General features: G+C 37.5%; 2 protein-coding genes across 3 annotated transcripts in view; one reads left to right on the plus strand and one right to left on the minus strand.

Annotated features, from left to right (window-relative positions):
* LOC107084369 (tax1-binding protein 1 homolog A-like) overlaps nucleotides 1-2,761 on the minus strand; it is a 33,121-nt gene extending 30,360 nt beyond the window's left edge. For both annotated transcript variants that reach the window (XM_015374176.1, XM_015374175.1), the window contains exon 1: nucleotides 2,628-2,761. The gene's annotated coding sequence lies outside the window, so the exon portion shown is untranslated. The remainder of the gene's footprint in view (nucleotides 1-2,627) is intronic.
* A 533-nt stretch (nucleotides 2,762-3,294) lies between these two features.
* Nucleotides 3,295-20,378, plus strand: part of LOC107084328 (3-hydroxyisobutyrate dehydrogenase, mitochondrial-like) — a 42,911-nt gene continuing 25,827 nt past the window's right edge. Inside the window, exons 1-4 of the mRNA XM_015374122.1 lie at nucleotides 3,295-3,364; nucleotides 6,624-6,784; nucleotides 6,891-7,000; nucleotides 7,089-7,210. Of these exons, the coding sequence (XP_015229608.1) occupies nucleotides 3,295-3,364; nucleotides 6,624-6,784; nucleotides 6,891-7,000; nucleotides 7,089-7,210 (463 nt within the window). The remainder of the gene's footprint in view (nucleotides 3,365-6,623; nucleotides 6,785-6,890; nucleotides 7,001-7,088; nucleotides 7,211-20,378) is intronic.

Raw genomic sequence — 20,378 nt, forward strand, 5'->3', positions numbered from 1 at the left:
GTTTTTATGTGCTCGTCTACACGTGGAACGTCATCAACCTCAGGCCTAGTACTGTTCCAATTCACAAGAACAGCAGACCGAGAACGGACAAAAACCCCGGATGTTCTTCTCGCCCCTCCCTATTTACCCAGCATGCATCAGAGCAGACTTGTCCGTTTTTGAGATTGACTGCTGTCCCAGCATGCACTGCGGCAGCAGCAGCTTCCAATGGCGCGCTCACAAAACTCAGAGTATTAAGTTAAAAGTTCTCTTTTCTGTTGCTGTTGTTCAATAAAAGTATGTTTTAAGATCATTTAAGGCGAGAATATTATACTTTAAAGCGTCGCTATATGGTCCATTTACCGATTTAATGTTTAAATTAAATTTCCGAAGTTGAGAGGACCGCGGCAACCAGCAGACCTCCGAGGCTAGCCGCAGCCGTCTGCAGCAGCCCTCTCTGGGCATAGCCGTGTTTGAAGTACTGCTGGCTTTTTTTGTTTTATTTGGCAAGATGTTCATTTGATTTGTGTTTATCTGACTGTGTCCATCATTAGTCCTCCACTAAATTAAAAAAATTAATAATTTATTATTATCTAGAGACTATTAATAACAGGAGGTGAAATGCGGCTCTCGACGGGCTGGGCGTGTGGTGACATCACAAGTACGCTTCTGTTCCAATTGACCCATATTTATGCTGCGTGCTCCCGTTCTCACCAAGTCCACACTTTCCCGGGTTCTTCTCAAGAACATGCTTGGCGAGGACACAAGTCCGTACTCGCGTTCTTGTCAATTGAGAAATGGCCATGGTCTATTGATAGAAATGATGAAGAAATATGGCACAGAAACGTGTTTTGGATTTTTTGGGAAAACCACCACCAGTGAAGAACACTGATACTGCAGCCAGGACAACGGAGAGAGACCAAAGTGAGGAGACTGTCCCCCAACCTCTGATAGCAGATGCACCAGCAGGCCCAGCACCCACAACCCAAGCTAACGTGTAACCAGGGCACCCTGCCTGTTGCTCAAAGTAAGGACATGGTCCCGCCGAGCACTTTCATTTCTATTCGTGTAGTTTAACGTAGCCATAGTATTTTAGGGTGTTATTTTGATCTTTGATCTATTTAGATCTTGTTTTCTTTGTGCAATGGATGTGGAGAACTGTTCAATAAGGTTTAAAAAGTACAATAATATAATTATTTCCTTGTGGTTTGCATGAAAGGATTTTGGAGCTAATAAAGTCATGTGTGACATAAACACAGTGACTCAGGTCGTTGTTATGGTGTTATTGTGAAGTTTAATTAATAGCGCATATATTCACCTAGGAACTGATGATGTCTGTGTGATACAAAAGTGTATATGAAAATAAAGTAGTGAATCTCAATCTATTTACTTATTTCTATTAGTGTATTTTAAATAGGCCTATAGGCTCACAGGTCTGTTTTCCAAAAAGATAAAAGAAAACATATTTTCACAGCACCCCCTGATCAAAATTAAATTCAGCGGATCTGGGAACGAAAGTAAATAACGGAACTTTCAGTGAATAAGATTGTGAATAACTATAGAAATATTTCCAACATACCATTAAACCGTGTAGGTAGCCCAAAGTGCAGAGGCGTAGCCAGAAAATTTAAAAAAAAGCTGGCCAGGCAATAACCAATGTACACTGAGGGTTGGCCGAAAGTGGATAGGTGCCAGAACCTCAGGGTCAATCTACAGTGTTCTAACAGGAACATTAACGAGCAAAATATCCATATTTTCTAAATAAAGACAAAGTATACTTTCCTGCAGCTTAAGCTAACAAATAGACGCATATTTGAACATCCATGCTGTCTAAATTAAAGGTGGAGAAAATTCTTTCAGTTTTGAGTTCTGGGGCGAACATCTTATTCATTTTTATTACTTACGTACTTTTATTAATAACCTTGGTTCATAAAATTAAAATGTACCTAATATCTACATTAAATTAATTACTTATTATTAAGGTAGTTATTTATCTCTCATTTCAGTGAAGATTCCTAGATCACTTGCAGACACATGATTTTCTCTTTACCCCATACAACACAAAATCTAGTTCTGAAAAGAGCATGAATTCTGTATTTATCTTTAATGTTAGTATATTGATGCGCATAATTAACCACAGTGTTTTTGTTAGGTAATTGTTTACATATAGAAAATTAAAAAGTTAAATAAGTTACAACACTTGAGAGTATTACTGCTGCCAGGAGTGATTGGGTAAGGCCACCCCTGGCCCCCCATCTAGCTCCGCCCCTGATAAAGGGAAGCCTTTGATAATACTGAAGGGTATCAAACAAACAGGTGAATATAAACAGCTTAACACCTTTGTTGTGCTATAATTTCACTCTCATGACTCCACCCCGGGATTATACAGGAGAAATATTTTGCCAGTACGATAACAAAAAAATTTCTATTGCAGACAGAAAAGCTCACAGTGCAGCCAGAGGACACTTCGGCCCAGTGAACTTTAGCTAAAGCAAGCTGAGGCTTATCCTATTAAAGGGGGCTAACATTAGCAATGTTGTGTCAAGTCACTACTAGCTAGCTAGAAGCATCATCCTGTTAGGGCGGCGACAGCTCGCTCACCCATGACACACAAACACAATTCAGTTCAGTTTGGAAATAAACGTTACCTCTACTAAATGTCTGCTGCTTGTAAAGGAACAGTGACTTTCTTCGTCGTATCTCGGTAGTTCTCCTCCACTCGCAGCCCTGGCGGTGATGCGTCTCTTCCTGAGAGGGAGAGAGAGAGAGATGATGCTGAGCTGCTGCACCAGTGATGCTGGAAGGACCGGGGGAAACAGAACCCCCACGTATTAACATTTCGAGCATATTAATAGCTTAACAAAAAACGTGGATTCAATATATTAAACTATTGAACCTAACGGCTTTTTGTCCGTTTGATTTGAATTGAACCCCAGTATAACATAATTGGTTTCAACTATCTTAGCGTCCACTCCAATTAAAAATAAATAAATTAAAAAATATATAAAAATTTCTTTCTAAAAATATATATTTTTCCATTTTATAATTAATTATATGCAAACTAATGAAAAAGTATACATTAAGGGCACTTTCAAGTAAAATGACAGGATGTCCCGCCTTAACCTTACTCCCATTGGTCCGATTAACTAATACGGTGCTCCGGTTGGTCCAAATAACTAATACGATGCACCGATTGGTCCGACTAACTAATACGATGCTCCGATTGGTCCAACTGACAGTGAGTCATAACCATTCGCTGAGGCTTTTCTGGGTTGACAGCTGTCACCAAATACCGAGGTTGGAGGGGGAGGAAGCATGGCTGCGTTGTTCAGAGGGTTCCGAAGTACAGGGCTCCGATGGAACAAGCATGCCTACTTTGTTTTTGGTAAGGTACTGGTTTCTGTTGTGACGCAATTCCCCCTCCTTTAGGAATGCTACAGTGATAAATGCAATTGGTATGTCCCATGCCTCAGGTTGTTAGCTAGCTTGTTAGCTCTTAGAAATAAAGTATGAAGAGTTACAGTCCTTGCTGATGTTGCAGCTTGGACACAATGTCCCTGAGTTCATTTTGAGTTATAATGAAAAGTGTGCATACGAAGATGTGGTTGTATTTATCTTAAGTCGTTCTTTTAAAGATCTTAAGCTGAGTTGAATTGATTTTTAAACAACACATATTCTTAAGCTTGGATGACTGTGTGCAAAACAATCTTTGGTAAACCTGTGATTGCATGACTGAATGTCCAACTATAAGTTCAACATAAATTAATAATAGGGTGTTTTGTGAAATAAAAGCACCACAAACCTACAATTGAAATATGGTGTGTATATATATGAAATATGGTGTGTATATATATATATATATATATATATATATATATATATATATATATATATACATACACACAGACACACACACCAAATTTATTTCTCAAGACACATTGCACATTAAACCAATGTTCAAATGTTTACATTGCTTGTGTTTAATAAACTTTCATATTTTTTTTTTTGTACTAAGTCTTTGCACTGATATTGGTGCTTTTAATCTCATTACATTGCATATAATAACAATAAAAGGAATTTATGCTATATATATGTATATATATATATATATTTTAGGGCTGTTTAATATTATCATGATTTTGTTTGCACTATGTTTAATATCTAACATTGACCATTCCATCAGTAAAACTCAGTGATATGAAATCAATACTTTAATAAAAACAATTTAGGATTACACCTGTGGCTTCAGCAGGTCACTTGCACTCCGATGATTCATGGGTCTGCCACAGGAGAGATGCCTTTGTAAAAATAGCAGTGGTGCATTCGTTTTTTCAAAGTTCTGCCAACCAATAGCTAAACTGCTATACACCAATATTTGTATTGGTTGTTGGCCAGTTGAATTGTAAAATATTGACATATCGGATTTTTGCCAAAATTCCAATGTCCTACATCTTTATATAACAGAGTAAACACTCAAACAAGTATCTTTCGGATGCTTTTTACACAGATAAATATATCTAATTTTCTGTTCTTCTAATGAGTACAACACTTTTAGCAGGTCATTTGTGCTTTCCATCTGCTCACATAGTCTAAATGCTGGTTATCTTTTGTCAGCTGTAGTTTCAGGATAGGTTTTCCATAAATCACAGTGACAGGTGGTGTAGAGCTAGTTTAGTTTCACACTATGATTGTCGACCTCACAAAGAAGGGAAAAGTTTAGTAGTCGTCTATCAGCTAGCTGGCTAGCAGTGCACAGCTTGGGTTTAGGCAGGAATGGCCTCTAAAGCCGGAGAAATGTTTGCCATCAGAGCTCTTACTTTCTTGAATATCAATAAATAGATTTTTATTTTATTTTTGTCCACAGTAATATGATGGAAGTTGTTAGCTGATGTAATTCTGTGACTTTGAAAGACCATTATATAAGAGAATCAGAATGCTTTTATTGTTATTATCAGAATCAGAAATACTTTTATAATCTCAGAGGGAAATTACTATATTATTATATGCAATGCAGTGAGATTAAAAGCCACATGCTGATGAAGATTCTCAGTCATCCAGGTCATGGTCATTCCGTAAAAATTAAAAAAATATCCACTGGACTTGGTGTCCAAGATTTGAAGACGTTTCGCCACCTCTCCAGGAAGCTTTGGAAACATCTTCAAATCTTGGAAACCAATTCCAGTGGATATTTTTTTGAATTTTTACGGAATTAAAAGCCACCAATATCAGTGCAAAGACGAAATGAGAGGATGTATTAAATACATGCAATGTAAACATGTGGACCATGGTTGCAACTAACAATTATTTTGCAAATAGACTAATCTTTCAACAATTTTTTTGATTATTCAATTAATAATCAATAAGCGAAAGGTTCTTTAAAGAAGACCTTTTGTGAAATTAAATCAGGTGGAACTAAACTTTTCCACTTGAGGAGTTCTGTATAGATCATATTGACAGAAGAAAAAGGTTTTTATCTTAAATGCAAGAAGTTTACATGTTTTATTTAAAATTTTGCATTAATTGCTGCTCACGATGGGTTGTTCTGTCAGCTAAAGGCCTGTTTTAATAGTCTCTATACTCCAGTTAACGATTAATCAAATACTAAATTAGTTGATGATTATTTCAATAAAAGATTAATCCGATTAATTGTTTCAGCCCTAATGTAGACATTGGTTTAAAGTGCAAAGTCTTGAGAAATGAACATGGTGTATATACAGATATAAAGTACAATAAAAAGGCACATAAATTCATATTGTAAATCACTGATTAGAATATTTCCGAAAGTTTGATCGCATAAGGGAAAAATACCTTGATTTACCTTGATTCTGGCAAACAGCCATAGCCTGGCTGAAGACTGTGAGTGCATTAGAAAAAAATGCTCTAAATATTCTCTAGTTTGACTCGAAGTTAAGGAATGTCTTGGAATCACACACAATATAGCTATTTACTTTTTTAAGAAATGCCCTAAATAATAAACAAGACATGTTCTCAAAAGAAAAGAAAAAAAAATAAAAACACCAGAAAAAGCTAAAGTGTGATCAAACATACTGTGAGTTATTTTTGGTGAAGACAAGGTGCTTACACAACATATCCACTGGGATAAAGTCTCCATTAAACTAGTTTTATTGATGTCATGACCTTAGTACCTCTCCATAGATCTAGTCTGTCACTAAACTAAAACTTCAGTAACAAACTACAACCAAAACTTGGTGTACATAAGAAAAAATGGTTTTGACAGATATAAATTAGATCACAGACTCTGTAAAACTACAGTATGGCGTGACAGTATATTCTAAGCATGTTGTAAAGCTGGCTGAATTTACCTTAAGCTCATTGTTTGGGTATCCTATCCAAGTCTAATCCCTCCTCTTGTCTGGCTCATTTACTTCCAGTTTCCATTCTCATCTGGGGAATTTTTACTAAAACTCTAATGGAGAAACGCCTGATGACATTTAAAGCACACAGATTTGCTGCAGAGTTGAATTAATTTTTGCATATTTGATGGAAAACCTTGTTGTTGTTTGGTGCTTTTACTGCAACTGTTTTTGTTAGAGAGATCCCTCAGGATAATGGAAACAAATGGCACAGCTTCACACTTATATTATATAGGTGTAATTTATCAAACTTTTTTTTTCTCTCTTTAGTATCAAAAAGGTCAATGGCATCAAAGACACCTGTGGGCTTTATTGGTCTGGGAAATATGGGCAGTCCCATGGCCAAGAACTTGATAAAAAATGGCTATCCTGTCATCGCCACTGACGTCTTCCCAGAATCTTGCAAAGAGCTTCAAGAATTGGGCGCCCAGGTTAGATGTCATAAGAAAATTTATATTTTTCATGCAGCCGTTTTAGTTTCTGTTCATTTTCCATTTATGATATGATGATGATGATGATGGTGAATCTGACACTTAGGTGATGGACTCCCCTGCAGACGTGGCAGAGAAAGCAGACCGAATCATCACCATGCTGCCATCTAGTCCAAATGTCATAGAGGTTTATACGGGCCCTAACGGCATCCTGAAGTAGGCAGATATTTGTTTGATGTTGATCTGAGGAAGAATTTAGAAAAGCTGGACCCGTCATTTATGTGTCTCTTCTAACTTTGCTCAGGAAGGTGAAAAAGGGAACGTTACTGGTCGACTCTTCAACAATTGACCCGTCTGTTGCTAAAGAAATGGCTGTGGCATCAGAGAAGATGGGAGCTGTCTTCATGGATGCTCCAGTGTCAGGAGGTAAGGTTTTCTAACTAAACCCATCTTGGTGATTTATGTCAAACTTTGATATTGCTTGATTGAGGTTTAATCTGATTGATTAACACAAATAGGAAATGTTAAGAAGGAACGTGCTAGTTTTTAATACCTTCTTTATTAAACAATACAAGGTATTTTATTACATCATCAATTGCAGCTGCAAGTTCTTTTGATGTTTGTCTCAACCTGCTTTGCACAACTGAAGACTAAGGCCTAGTCCACAGAAAGTAGAGCATGGTTGTCTTTTCATAAACGGCTTAGAAAACAGTTGAATACACAGAAGTTTACACAGCACCAAAGGTGGCGCAGTGACACCTCCAGAGCCACACTAAACCATTAATAAAAAAATCACTTTGCATTCACAGACACCCCATGTGAGGTAAATACAGCAGAGATACACCAAGCTCGTATGACAACACCGAAACGTGAAACTAGCGTTTCTACTATTGGATTCAGCTTCAAAAATTATTGTTTATATGCCCAGCTTAAAGGATAAATTACCTTTTCAAGTACTCTTAATTTCCTTTCTGTCTTGATTTGGGCCTAAAATTTGTGTCTTTTCTCCTTTAAAGAATTTAACTAACGTGGTGAAAACTCTATTCCCAATTCTCCACTGGAAAATAACATGTAGTCTGATTGCCTGAAAGTTTCAAATTGTGTAGTTCATCAAGTTTCATTTGAAAGGGACAACTTAAAGATTCCTGGATAGTTTTTTTTTATTTTTTATAGTTTTGTAGATTATTGGAAGATTAAAATATTTAAAACATGTCTGATACTATATACGTGTATGTGTTGGGGCTGAAACAATTAATCGTTTTAATCATGATTAATAGATGAAAATGAAAGCATCATATATATATATATATATATATATATAAAACAATATACATGACGATTATATTGAAATAATCATCGACTAATGTAGTAATTGATTAATCGTTAACTGGAGTATAGAGACTGGAAAACATGCCCTTAGCTGACAGAGCAACCCACTTAGAGCAGTAGTTGTATCAAAAAAAAAAAAAACATTTTGCATTTAAGATAAAGAAATGTTTTCATCAATATACTCGATAAAGAAAGTTTTAGTTTAACCTGACCTAATTTTGTAAAAAAAAATCTACTTTAAGGAACCTTTGGCCAACCGATCATAAGTTGTTGCCATATATATATATATATATATATATATATATATATATATATATATATATAAAATGAATGAATCAATTAAGAAAAAATTATTAGATTTGGATCTTTTTCTTTTTTTAAACCTCTGTAGTACTGAAGTCGGAGGCTATCTTCGTTTTAATAGCGGGTCTCTGCGTTCTGAATTAGGTGTTTTATAAATTTGTGGTTTTAATGGACGGTTTAAAGGAATTTATGCTGTATTTTTTTTGTATTATTATTATTAGGGTGGTGGGGTTTCACATTGTTTTTGGGATGGAAACAGACAGATCTGACAACCTTGGCAGTGAATGATGGGTGTAGTTGCTAACTATACCTTTAAGGATGTAGTAGGTAGTGTCTTGCAACAGCGGTGCAGTATTTTTTTGAAAGTCACATTTATTTGAATTATTATATACTAATTTATATTTATAAACTAATAACGGGTTATACTATCTGTACCAGAGACATAGAAAGCTGTGTTTCCCCGCTGTGTGTTTTCTACTGGGGCTCCTGCAGTCATATTAGGCATCAACCTTCAGCTCAGAGGCTGACTCTGTAGGCTGAGGTCCACTCCGGGTGGTTCTGACCTATAGGGTGTGATGCTTTCTTGCTGCTTCCTTGAGCTTAAACTTACTAGATGTTATGGAACAACAATCAGTGTTTCCGTCCTTCTCCATTAGAGAATGCTTAGCTAGCTCCAAAAGGTTCTCCCTCAGATGTCACCACACAGAGATGGGTTTTAACTAGCTAAAAATCAGAGTGCCGCTCAGGAGATACTAAATGTAGGATATTTGTATTAAACTAAGCTTGCTTGATTAAAAAAAAAAAAAAATCAGAACCACTTGGTAGGTGCTGCTGCTTGATTTTAATACAAAATTACATAAAATCCATATTGCATCATCAACACATTAAGGTTCTGTTTTTTTCTGTGCGTATCGCCAGCATCATTTCTCTGCTTCATTTCAATGCATTTATCCAAACAACCATAACACTATCGTAATTCTTTATTTTTGACTCATGCTTGCAATGTAAAATATTTACGCAGTGAATTGAATCAAGTGAAAGTCTCGCTTTTTTTAGACATGGTCTTTAAGTGTTTAACTTGTGAGGATTTAAGTGCACTACAGTAGTTAAGGTGTCACAAGGTTTAGACTGAGGACGCTGTCTCTTGTCTGGCCCGGAAAATTCTCAGTACATGCTACACTTGGGATGAACAATAGGTATTGCAGCAATTTCACTCAATGTTTTTTTCATTTGTTTACTGATCCCCTTAAGAAAACAACCTGTAAAATGAGTTGTCAGTCACACGTATGTTTGAGGACAAATTTTAAATGTTGGTTCAGGACCCATCATTTATTTGGCTCAGACACTGAGGAAAAAAATATTTCATCACTGTCTATAGTTGTTATAGGTACAGTATGCATGCAGGAATCTTTGGACAGAGCATGTACTGGTGGATCTACATATGCTAGAGGAATCTTAGGAGGCATTTTGTCATCATAACAGATAGAAAGCAAGGAAAATGGAAGCATTGTCTTCATCTAAAAACTTGAGTTTCCCCCAAATTGAAACCCATGACCACTTCGCTGGTCTGGCTGCTGACTGCCTGCTCATCTTATGTTTTGTAGCTGCTCTTTGCTTTGTCTTGCATTAATACGTTTTGAGTTGTTCCTTCATTTGAAGCCAAGATTATAATTATTCACTAATCTTTGGACTAAAAGGGTTTTAAAGAACCAAATTGCTTATATCAGAGTGCAATTGAACTTCACATTTATAAAGTTATTTTAAACTTATCCTTGCAACAGGAATCTTTTGGGAAAATGAGTACATACTTAGTCCTTCTTAGCAATGCATCCATTCCACATATTTGTTTGTTTACAACAGTTCTAGTTCACAACCATACCAGGCAGTTCAGTGTCACATAACAGAACAAAAATAGTCGTATTATTATTATTGGATTATACAGGCAGCAAAACAATATACCGTATATATTTTTAAGCAGCTCCATGATCTCTTAAGTAAATAATTCACAAAAAAAAGAAATAAGACAAAACCAAAAGTTATTGGTGTGCTTAACAGGAGATGTACCTCTCATGACCCATTTCCGTCTTCTCTCATGTTCCTATATTGTGCTGGTTTCTCTACGTCTCCTGACTGCATGTAACACTGCCAATACTAGACGACATGCAGGAACAATTAAAATTTACTGGATAGCATTCCTGATCAGCGTTTCTCAGCGTTCTGGTCTATGCTGGGTTGCATCCTTTACTTTGTGTTAAAACAGCCATGCATTATGTTCTGATTTCAACTAAAGTATCAGTAACCGTATTAAACACTGTTGGAATCTTTGTTTTAAGTAGGGCTGCAACTAATAAGTATTTTGCTAATCGATTCTTGTGTTGATTCCATTTTCGATTAATTGATTATTAATCAGATAGCAAAAGGTTGTTTAAAGAATTTTTTGAATGAAATTTAATCAAGTGAAACTAAAATGATTCCACTTGAGGAGTTCTGCATAGAGCATATTGACAGACACAAACTTTTAAAAAAAAATCTTTAATGAAAAATGTTTATATATATTTTTTTCTTTTTTTTACAATTTTGGTAGAATTGCTGCTCTAATTGGCTCGCTCTGTCAGCTAAGGCCTGTTTTAGTCTCTACACTGCAGTTAACGATTATTCGATTACTAAATAAGTTGACACTTATTTCAATCATTGATTAATCTGATTAACTTTTTCAGCCCTAGTTTTAGGTAACATTTTGAATCACTTGAGTTTTATCAGTATGGTCACAAGTTCAGCATTAAAAGGAATAAAGGCAGTGATTTTTGACTGTGTGAAAGACAAAGTTTGACAGGTAGTTTGGTAACTATCAGGTTGTATGAAAGGAAAGCATATGACCCCTTACACTCTTTTTGTATATCTAAACTATGGTACTTTCTGGCTTAATGCTTGGACATGGATTGTCATTACCAAGCAGGCCAGCCAAGGTGCCCTCATGAGGATTTTATTGCTGCTTTTGACCGGGGGTCTTAAAGGCAAGGTTAAGGTTTTAGGTCCTCATTATGTTGGCGCTGTCTACTCGTGATGGCTCCTTGACAGAGCACAGAATCACCAGTCGTCCTTAATGGGCACAGCCGCTGTGGAGGATCCCGTGTCAGGGCTTTTTCATGCTGATGGAGCCGTAATGGCGGCTATCCCATCTTAGTGCCTTTCATGTCAGATAAAGAGTCATAAAGTAGAGAAAACTGCCCTCACATGGAGAGCAGGAGACGAGAGAAGGGAGATAAGACATGAAGGAGATACATCGCAGTTAAACTGTCCATCTACCCTCTTCTCCTTCTCCCTCTCTTCTTCACACACAGGTTTCTGCACCCTGGATATCTTTGGAAACTACCAGCACTGATCGTTTAATCCCATTTTATATCCCTTACTTTTTAATTCCTGCACAGTGGATGTCTCCTTTAACATAAACATAGACCTAGCCTCCTTTTTGGTCTGTTTACCAGCTGGCGTCTGCACAACCCACCGCCTGCAGTTAGTGAGATCAGAGCCTAAAGCCTGTTAGGCTTACCATTACACATACACTGTTTACATACTACAGACAGTCCACAGTTTGCGTGTGCAGTGCTCTGTGAAGGTTCCTCCTCCCAAGTCCCTTACTAAACCGCATTTTCCAGCCTGAGATGACCAATGATTTACCTGCTTCCTCTGGTTTCTGTAGCCAGCACTGCAGAATCCTATGGTCAACGTTTAGCCTCTCATTGTTGCAGTGCAAAAAAAAAATAAAAAATTGCAAGAAAAAAGTGTTGAGGTAAGTTTTGTTGTAGGAGTATGTGATATTTTTTTCTTTTTAAAATTTTATTATAAGCAAAAAATGTTAGGTTGGAAGGATTTACTGTGTGGATGTTTTATTGTAGATGGGGATGAATCATTCTGGCCTCCCTTAATCAGGGATATGATGGTGTTGCATTGATAAGATGACTCAAACGTGTCATGAAAGTGGGTTTCTGTGGGTGAACATTCAGTGGAAAATTTCCCAGAGCTGAAACCCGCCTCCCCCCTTCTTTTGTGCTTCTCTCTGGATGGAAGATGTTGTTACGTGCTTTACAACAACCAGGAGAGGGCACCCTACCCAAACAGCCTTCAGTCAGAACTCTTTGCCTCACAGCTGTGTTAAAGACTAGTAGTAATCTTTTTTTTTTTTTTTTTCTTAGGTAGATAAAGTAAAACTTAAATTATTTTAATGGGATTTTATGTGACAGAACCGAGAGGAAGCATTTTCTGTTTCTAAATATAAATCTTTCAAGTCTGATTGGCAATTTTAATCAGATTCTTAAAAAAAATGTAGATAACATTAAAAGTAATCAAATGCTTTCAGACATCTCTATTATTACGTAATCATTTGCTTGTAAGCAATTTAAACTCAATAGAAACGCAGCTGTTTGCATGAAGGTCTCATTAATAAACAAATAATATGACAAAGACAAAGGGGAGCTTCAATTAGAGAGACAGAAGCTGCAGAGATCCACAACTCAGGTGGAGGAAATATTAGCTTTATGCTGCACAAATTTCTTTCTTTTTGGCAGAACACGAGTGCTGTGCATCAGCCTAGACATGTGAATTCAGCATCAGGCAGGAATTGGGAAATGATCAGGATTGATTGGGATGGGACTGGAGTTAAGTTCAGAGGATCCTGATGGAAAACTGTTGAAGTTTAGAACACCCAGAGGAAAAGAAAAGGAAAGACTAAATAATTTAAATCTTTTAGTTTGGGAGATTCCTTTTTAACAAAATATTGAATTCGAAGAGTTTTTAGTTAAATTTTTGTTACATTTTACTTGAGGAATGTTTTGTCCAATCGAAGCTGGTTTAGTTCTTTAAGTGCAAGATAATTAGAGAAAAGCAGAGGTATGCTATACTCGTCAGTTGTTTGCCACACCCTGTAGTCTTGTGGTGTAAGTTTTTCTTTTTGTAATATATTTTATTTTGATATGAAATAAATTCCTTTTTTGTTTCTGTGAGGTGGCATATTTTACACTAGTCTGTTTTGTATGTCTTGTGCGTCACTAGAGGTTTGGCTTTCTGCTGCGGGATCTAAATTGCAGAGTCATAACCCCCTTTTTTTAAAACGAGGGCAATCAAAGAAATTCACTTTCCTTTTTTCTCATGATGCTGGTTTTTCCGTTTGTCCACAGTGACCAGTGAGTTGGCTTCAATTTCACTAGAGCCAGCTGCATCTTCACAGCCTGGGCTAACACAGATATCCATTATTTTTTTTCTAAAGGCCTTGTCGAAGTATTCGTACCCACATGCACCTTTTTTACTAATGGTCTGGTTACAAAAGACGACATTCTTTAATTTTGGTCAGCCAATAAAAAAAGGGAACAGATTCCTAAAAGTTATGCTTGAATAAAATGCAGCAGTCTTTAGAAGTAAGCTTAATCCGCTCATGTTAATGAACACCGATGAAAACAGCAGAATGTTCAAGGGTAAGTCTAAAGCAGGGTTAAGTTATAACTAGGGCTGCAACTAATGATGATTTTTTAAATCAATTAATCTGTCGATTAATTTTTTGATTAATAATTGGATACCCAAAGTTTCCCTTAAAAAATGTTTTTTCAGAAACATTTTTTTACAGAAATAACCAGGTGTAACTAAAACTTTACCACTTGATTAGTTCACAATAGAGCATATTGACATATTCTCCTCTAAGTGGGTTGGTCTGTCAGCTAAAGGTACGTTTTACAGTCTATATTCCAGTTAACGATTTAAGGAGTTTCCGTGGGTCATTAAAAAACATGAAATTATTATTTTTTAAATTAAGGCCTTAATTGGCATTGAAATTCATTATATGTGTTTATTGTGGCATTTAAAATGCTTTCTTAAAAAAAAAGTGTTTATAAAAAATTATTTCATCACACATATTATATCATGATATATTTGTGTGGAACTGCTTCCGGTTGATTGCAAAGCTGTATGTTCAGAAAAGAAGCTTAAGTTGGAGAAAAAGCTAGAGAATGGGGGAGGGGGTGGGGGGGAAGCAAATTTCAGCAAGAGTGGTTGGAAAACGAGGAATTTGGGACATGGCTGCAGCCTGCCGACGGGTACCTGTTGGTGGCATTAAAATTATCTTTAAAAGCATAAAAAGAGCATTAAATTTGAGTTATTCATTCCTGTATAAACCCTTGATTTATATTTAGATATCAATTGCTAAATTTTTTGACGATTATTTCAATAATTGATTAATCACGATTAATCCGATAAGTTGTTTCAGCCCTAGTTATAACATAATAGCACAAGCTTTGAACATTTAAACATAGAAGCACATGGTACAGCTGGATACAGACAGGGATCAACCTAACTTGGACAAATTATTAATAAATCAGAGGTAGCCAAGAGTCCCAGGTAACTCCGGAGAACAAATGGTTAAAAAAAATAACCATGTAGGGAATATATCATGCTCATCATAGTTTTTAGATTGATGGAGCAAATTCTTTTGCTATGGTGGAAGAAAACGGCAAAAGAGTTGAGACAGCTGTAGAGCAGGGGTGTCAAAGTGATTCCAGAAAGGCCGTCTGGCAGTNATTAGCTTAAGACTGGACTCACTTGATGAGATGACTGGAGTCTTATGTGCTACTGCTTTGTTGGAAAGAAAACCAGCAGCCACACTAAGCTTTCTGGAATCCTTTTGACATCCCTGCTGTAAAGGATGGCCTCAACCAGTTACGGTGCTTTAAGTCTGGTGTCATGCATATTTTAGATGTGTCTCTGCTTCCACACCTGAATCAAATGGCTGTATTTCCTTAATGGCAGGAAGTCGGGTTCTTCAGATGAAATGACTCGGGTATGTTGAAGCAGAGAAACATCTAAAAGATTCTAGCCTACTAAACTAGCTGTGAGTGGTCTAGCCTCGAACAATGCTCCAGGCCCTAGAACTGGTGGGCCAATCACAACGCAGAGATGTGTTTTAAAATTTTTGGATGCAAAGCGCCCGGGGTTTTAAGGGCGTGGCAACCAAGCTGCGCGACGCTGGAGAAAACACTTCAAGGCTAACTAAAGCTACGGTACACGACTGTGTTCGAAAATTAAGCAGATAGATTTGCCGTCACAGGTTGTCATTATATACCGATAATGTTAATTTACCTTGGGTTATATTCTGCAGAAGAGCGACAGATATCCTTGGCTTGTCTGTGTTGTGGCAGAGCTTCTTCAAGTCTTGCAGTGTTTTCGAGGGAATAGGCTCCCAAGGTCTCTTTTCAGCAGCTGTTCGTTCTGCTTTGACCTTGTTTTTAATCCATCTAAAATAAATTGGCAGATCTCTTTCCAGTCTATTCAACACCGCTGTACAAGCTGGACAGACTCGATTGGATTTCCCCATTGTAAACGAAACGTGCACTCCAAATTTCTTGAATCTTTCTGCCATTGACAACGGTCGATTTGCGCTTCGGAAAAGTTGTTGTAGTACACCGGCTACTCACATGTCATTTTTGCACAAACGACAACAATAGTCCAACTCCTTGATCTCAACAAGTTATCCACTGCTCACATCACATGCTGTTTGTTTACACTCGCCCACCAGCTTTCTGTCGTGCTTACTACGTCACAGTCAGTTGCGCTCATGGGTCAGAGCGTTGGCAAATAAGCACAGACATGGATTGAAAGACAACGGGTTGTTCTCGTTCATCTGGGCCAGAGTAATAACACATTTATTCTCCCATTAAGGCTACATTCACACAGCAGCCTGAAGTGACCCAAATCTGATCTTTTCATGCGAGCCGATTTTTTTCCAATGCGACCCAGGCCACTCGGCTATTTGGTCCTGAATCCGATACGAATCTGATCTTTTCAAATGCGACCTGTGTCTGAACGGCCTGGTCAGATTCATCCGACCCGAACGTCATTAATACCCGACAAAGGTCACTATTGTGCCTCTTGCTACACAGAAGCGGCAAGAAAAACAACAACCATGGCAGATGATGATGCAGAGAGCAGTATATATGTTTAAACGTATTGAAAAGATTGTGTTTTTATGGTTGGAAAAGACCGCTAGATGCGCGCTGGCACTACCATCCATGTTTACTTCCGGAAAAAAAGAGCACGTGACGTCATTGCGCTTGTGACGTCATTGCGTCCACTACTGCGCATACGGGACACTTGCGTTGTATGACTACAGTTCACACAGGAGATCACATACAAGTCGCATATATTTGGAAATATGAACGGCAACGCGAAAAAATCGGATTTCACAAAAAAAATTGGAATTAAGCATCAAGGCCTGCAGTGTGAACGTAGCCTTAGTCTGCTTTATTAGGCTAGGTTCAGGACACCAGTGCTCAAGGATCGTAACTGAAAAGACCTGCCCTAAATCTTCAAGTCAAAGATTATACATTTGATAAGATGGCCTAGTGAAAGTCACGACCGAAAGATTTTGGTCTTGAGGTGCACTAAACTGATAAAAATACTGCAAACGTCAAAGTCATGAGTTAAAAGCATTTTCTTCTTGTAATAAATAAAGATCCCTCCAATTCACAATTATGATATACTTGTTTGTTTCTCACATGAATTCTGTTCTTTTAAGATTGATAAATGTAAACTGTTTCTATCCAAGAACTGATGATATTTTCAAAAGTCATCCTGCTGCAAACTTGAAGAAGGGTCCTCTCTCACAGTGGCACCTTCAGATTAACTTTCACATTAAGTTGTTTTTGGTTGGCTAATGTCTGAGTACTCACGTCTGCTACCGTCTGGTCTCATTAAAAACGTCCGCATGCAAAGCTGACCCACAACAAAAAAGCTCTGATGTCACAGGCTCAGGGTGTTGGCACAGCATTGGTAAAAAAAAAAAAAAGAGAAAATAGGAGGTCTGCCTAACAAGTGGCGGGGTCGTTAGCGGTAATTACCCAAAATGCATGTGTTTGTGTCTGAGCCCATGGTGGGCTGCCGCACCGCTAACGCAAGAAGACTTAAAAACAAAACAACCCCAAACATTTAAATGTGTTTTTTTTCACTACGATGGGAAAGTCAAATATCAAATTGAAGCAAAAACCAATGTAGCTGTTGTGGGAATGTAAGAATTGAAACTAATGCTACTTATTTGGTGGGTATCCCAGTCTTCAGCAGTCTCCCTCTTTAGGTTAAACTCAAACACCACTCTAATCATATCCGTACCACATCAACTCAACCCAGGTTGCAGTGTATCATTTACTGACAGTTTGAGCGTCATCCTCAAACCTGTTAGAGCTTGTTCAAGCTGAGGCTGGCACCAGTTGGCGTCTCAAAGCTGCCAATTCACTCTTTAACTGTTGGGCTGCCACTAATAGACTATTGCTGTGTAAAATCTCATAATCTTCAATTATCTTTTACAAGAAGTCAACAATAACACATTTCCTTTATTGTTGCAGATAAATCTGTGATCTTTTTACTGTAAATATCTGAGACATTAATCAAATAGACAGATGAACTGCATCATTTTGTGATCTTGTCACTATTTGACTAGCAGATTTAAACCCCTTTATGAAAAAATCAGATGGATATTAAGGCAAACAAGAAAATAGTCATACTTTTATTGTATGATAATCCTCTTTAAGGACAAAAATCTACTTTAGGAGACCTTATACGTTTAAATCATACATTTAATTTTAAGAGTTTTTTGTTTTATCTTTTTGAATACAGCAGCTCACTGTGTTCAAACCAAAAGCTTTAAATTTTACGTTGTTTGCATCCAGAATCCTGCAGATTTCCTCCTTAAGAAGGATCCTTCCCTCTTTAGACCCTGTGTAAATCTTTTTAAGACAACACCAGTGCGCTAACCTTCCTAATCCAGTTAGATAATCTAGGTGTTTACAAAGCTTAACCTGGATGAATGCCTACTGTTTATTTGCATTATGCTCAGCCTAAAGTGATCACATAAGAGGGGCAGAGGGTGGTACAGTCGCAGTCTGTCCTGGCTGACCAGTTGGTGTGAGATTTGGCTTTTTAAAGGCGAGATTAGCATAACAAGCCTTCTACTGACAGGTTCTGACAGAGAGGTGGAGTGAATGGATTGTAGAAGGGAGGAGGGTGGAGAGCGACTAGGGATGGGGATGATAGCAGGGGAGTAATGTGGGGGTTCTTGCCTATGCTCCAGATGGAGTTAGACCCACAGCAGCTGGGGGCCTTATAACTTTGGCCCTATGTCACCTGCTCTGTGTGTATGTAAACCAAAAGTCAGCTGGTATATGAGTTAAACACGCACTGGCTGTCAAATATCGCATTAACCCTCAGACTTTATGCCACTCATAGATAACAGGACCTGGCATCCTGTGTGTGTGTGTGTAATGGAGTCTATATGTGTTTGTGCGTGTCCTGTTGTGCTAACAGCCTAATTGGGATCATTATTAACTTTCTTTATCCTAGATGAGTCTCATTGGGCCAGAAAGAGGATTGATTGCAGCTTTCTCCTGCTCTCTCCAGTCTCTGTCGCTTGGCATTGACCAGCCGCTCCCCTATGGAGCAGAGCAGTTACTGAAGATGATAATGATAATAATAGTGATAATCATGAGAGCTCACCCACTTGTCAATAGAGTCTGGAATGTCTATGCTTGGAGCAAGAGCTATAATCACAGCTTTCTTTTTTTTCTCCAAACTGAATTAACCTTTTTCTCCTTTTCTCCCCCCATAAACTCAAACTTTCCTCTGTGGGCCAGTCGTTCCAGATTCTCATGGAGTATTTGGGCGCTGAAGTTGGTTCTCATGGCTCAGTGCTCGTTAAGTGCAGCTGATAAAGAGTTTGTTTTTAACACAACAGAGAAGCATTAGTAAAGTTGGCAAAAAAACAGATGAAAGTGCTGATTTTTTTTTTCCTAGGGGGCTGGTGTGTGCACAAGTAATATTTGGTTAAAGCACTCCCTCGATCCACTTATTTACTCGATATCCGCTGTGTGTTTTACGGGGGCCTATTTGGGATTTTATTTTGTTTGAGAAAAAAAATCTCCTTCGGTGTAATTATACAACAGACCACATGAGGCTACGATGTTGGTCTGTAAACTTCCTATTCCCCCAGATCACACAGTAATCAAGTTACATTCACTCAGACAAACATTATAAGGGGTAAAGTCCCCATTTTTTTCTAAATCTAAGAAGATTTAGCCAATCCAGACATTTATATAGTTGAAAAAAAAAATTACAGCAGCAAAAAGCAACATCTCTGGGGCCAGATTTAATATAGTTTGGCCCATATTACTTCTGGTCCAGGCAGAATTTGATTCAAAATTATTTTCTTTCAACCAATATGTTTGTTTCTGACAGAAATTTGAAACAAAAACTCTTTCTAAAGATATTATGTTAAGATTATCACTTAAAATGGCAAACAATTTTGTGAAAAACCCAACTTTTTGATTTGCATTTATTTATCGTATTTTCCACTAAGTTGGAAATGAAAGAATAAGGGGTAAATTTAGTACAATATGCTAGCAGCAGGCACAATGGAGAACAAATGTCCAGAAATTCACACATTTTGACTTTTATTTTCCACATTAAAGCTGCCAAAGCAATAAAGAGACTGGGCTCAACTCCTGCAGAGCTGAAATAAAGAGCCGACAAAGCCCCATCTTCCAGTAGAAGCTCTTAGAGCTGCGAGCCACAAGCTAATAGGAGCTAGCATTCTTCTTCTTCCCTATTCTAGGGGCTGTATGTAGAGCTCCCCCTACGTTTGATGGGAGACAGTTCAATAGATATCGGCGGCTAAAGCCGGGTGCAGTTTTTTCAAAATCCAAGGAGTAGAAAGTGGAGATAATTGCAAAAAAACGAAAGGAGTAGAAGTAAAAAGTTGTCTAAAAAATAAAAAGTGTAGATAGCCAAAATTTCTACTTAAGTGAAGTTACAAAGTATTTGTACTTTGCTACTTGACACCTGACTTAAACTCTCTTAATTAAAAGCAAAGCAGAAAAAGTGTTACAGAAATCAGTTCCGAGGCTCTTTCTAGATAATAACATGGTTGCATAAA

Source organism: Cyprinodon variegatus, unplaced genomic scaffold (genome assembly GCF_000732505.1).
Source record: "Cyprinodon variegatus isolate N-32 unplaced genomic scaffold, C_variegatus-1.0 Scaffold98, whole genome shotgun sequence".
Taxonomy (NCBI): domain Eukaryota; kingdom Metazoa; phylum Chordata; class Actinopteri; order Cyprinodontiformes; family Cyprinodontidae; genus Cyprinodon; species Cyprinodon variegatus.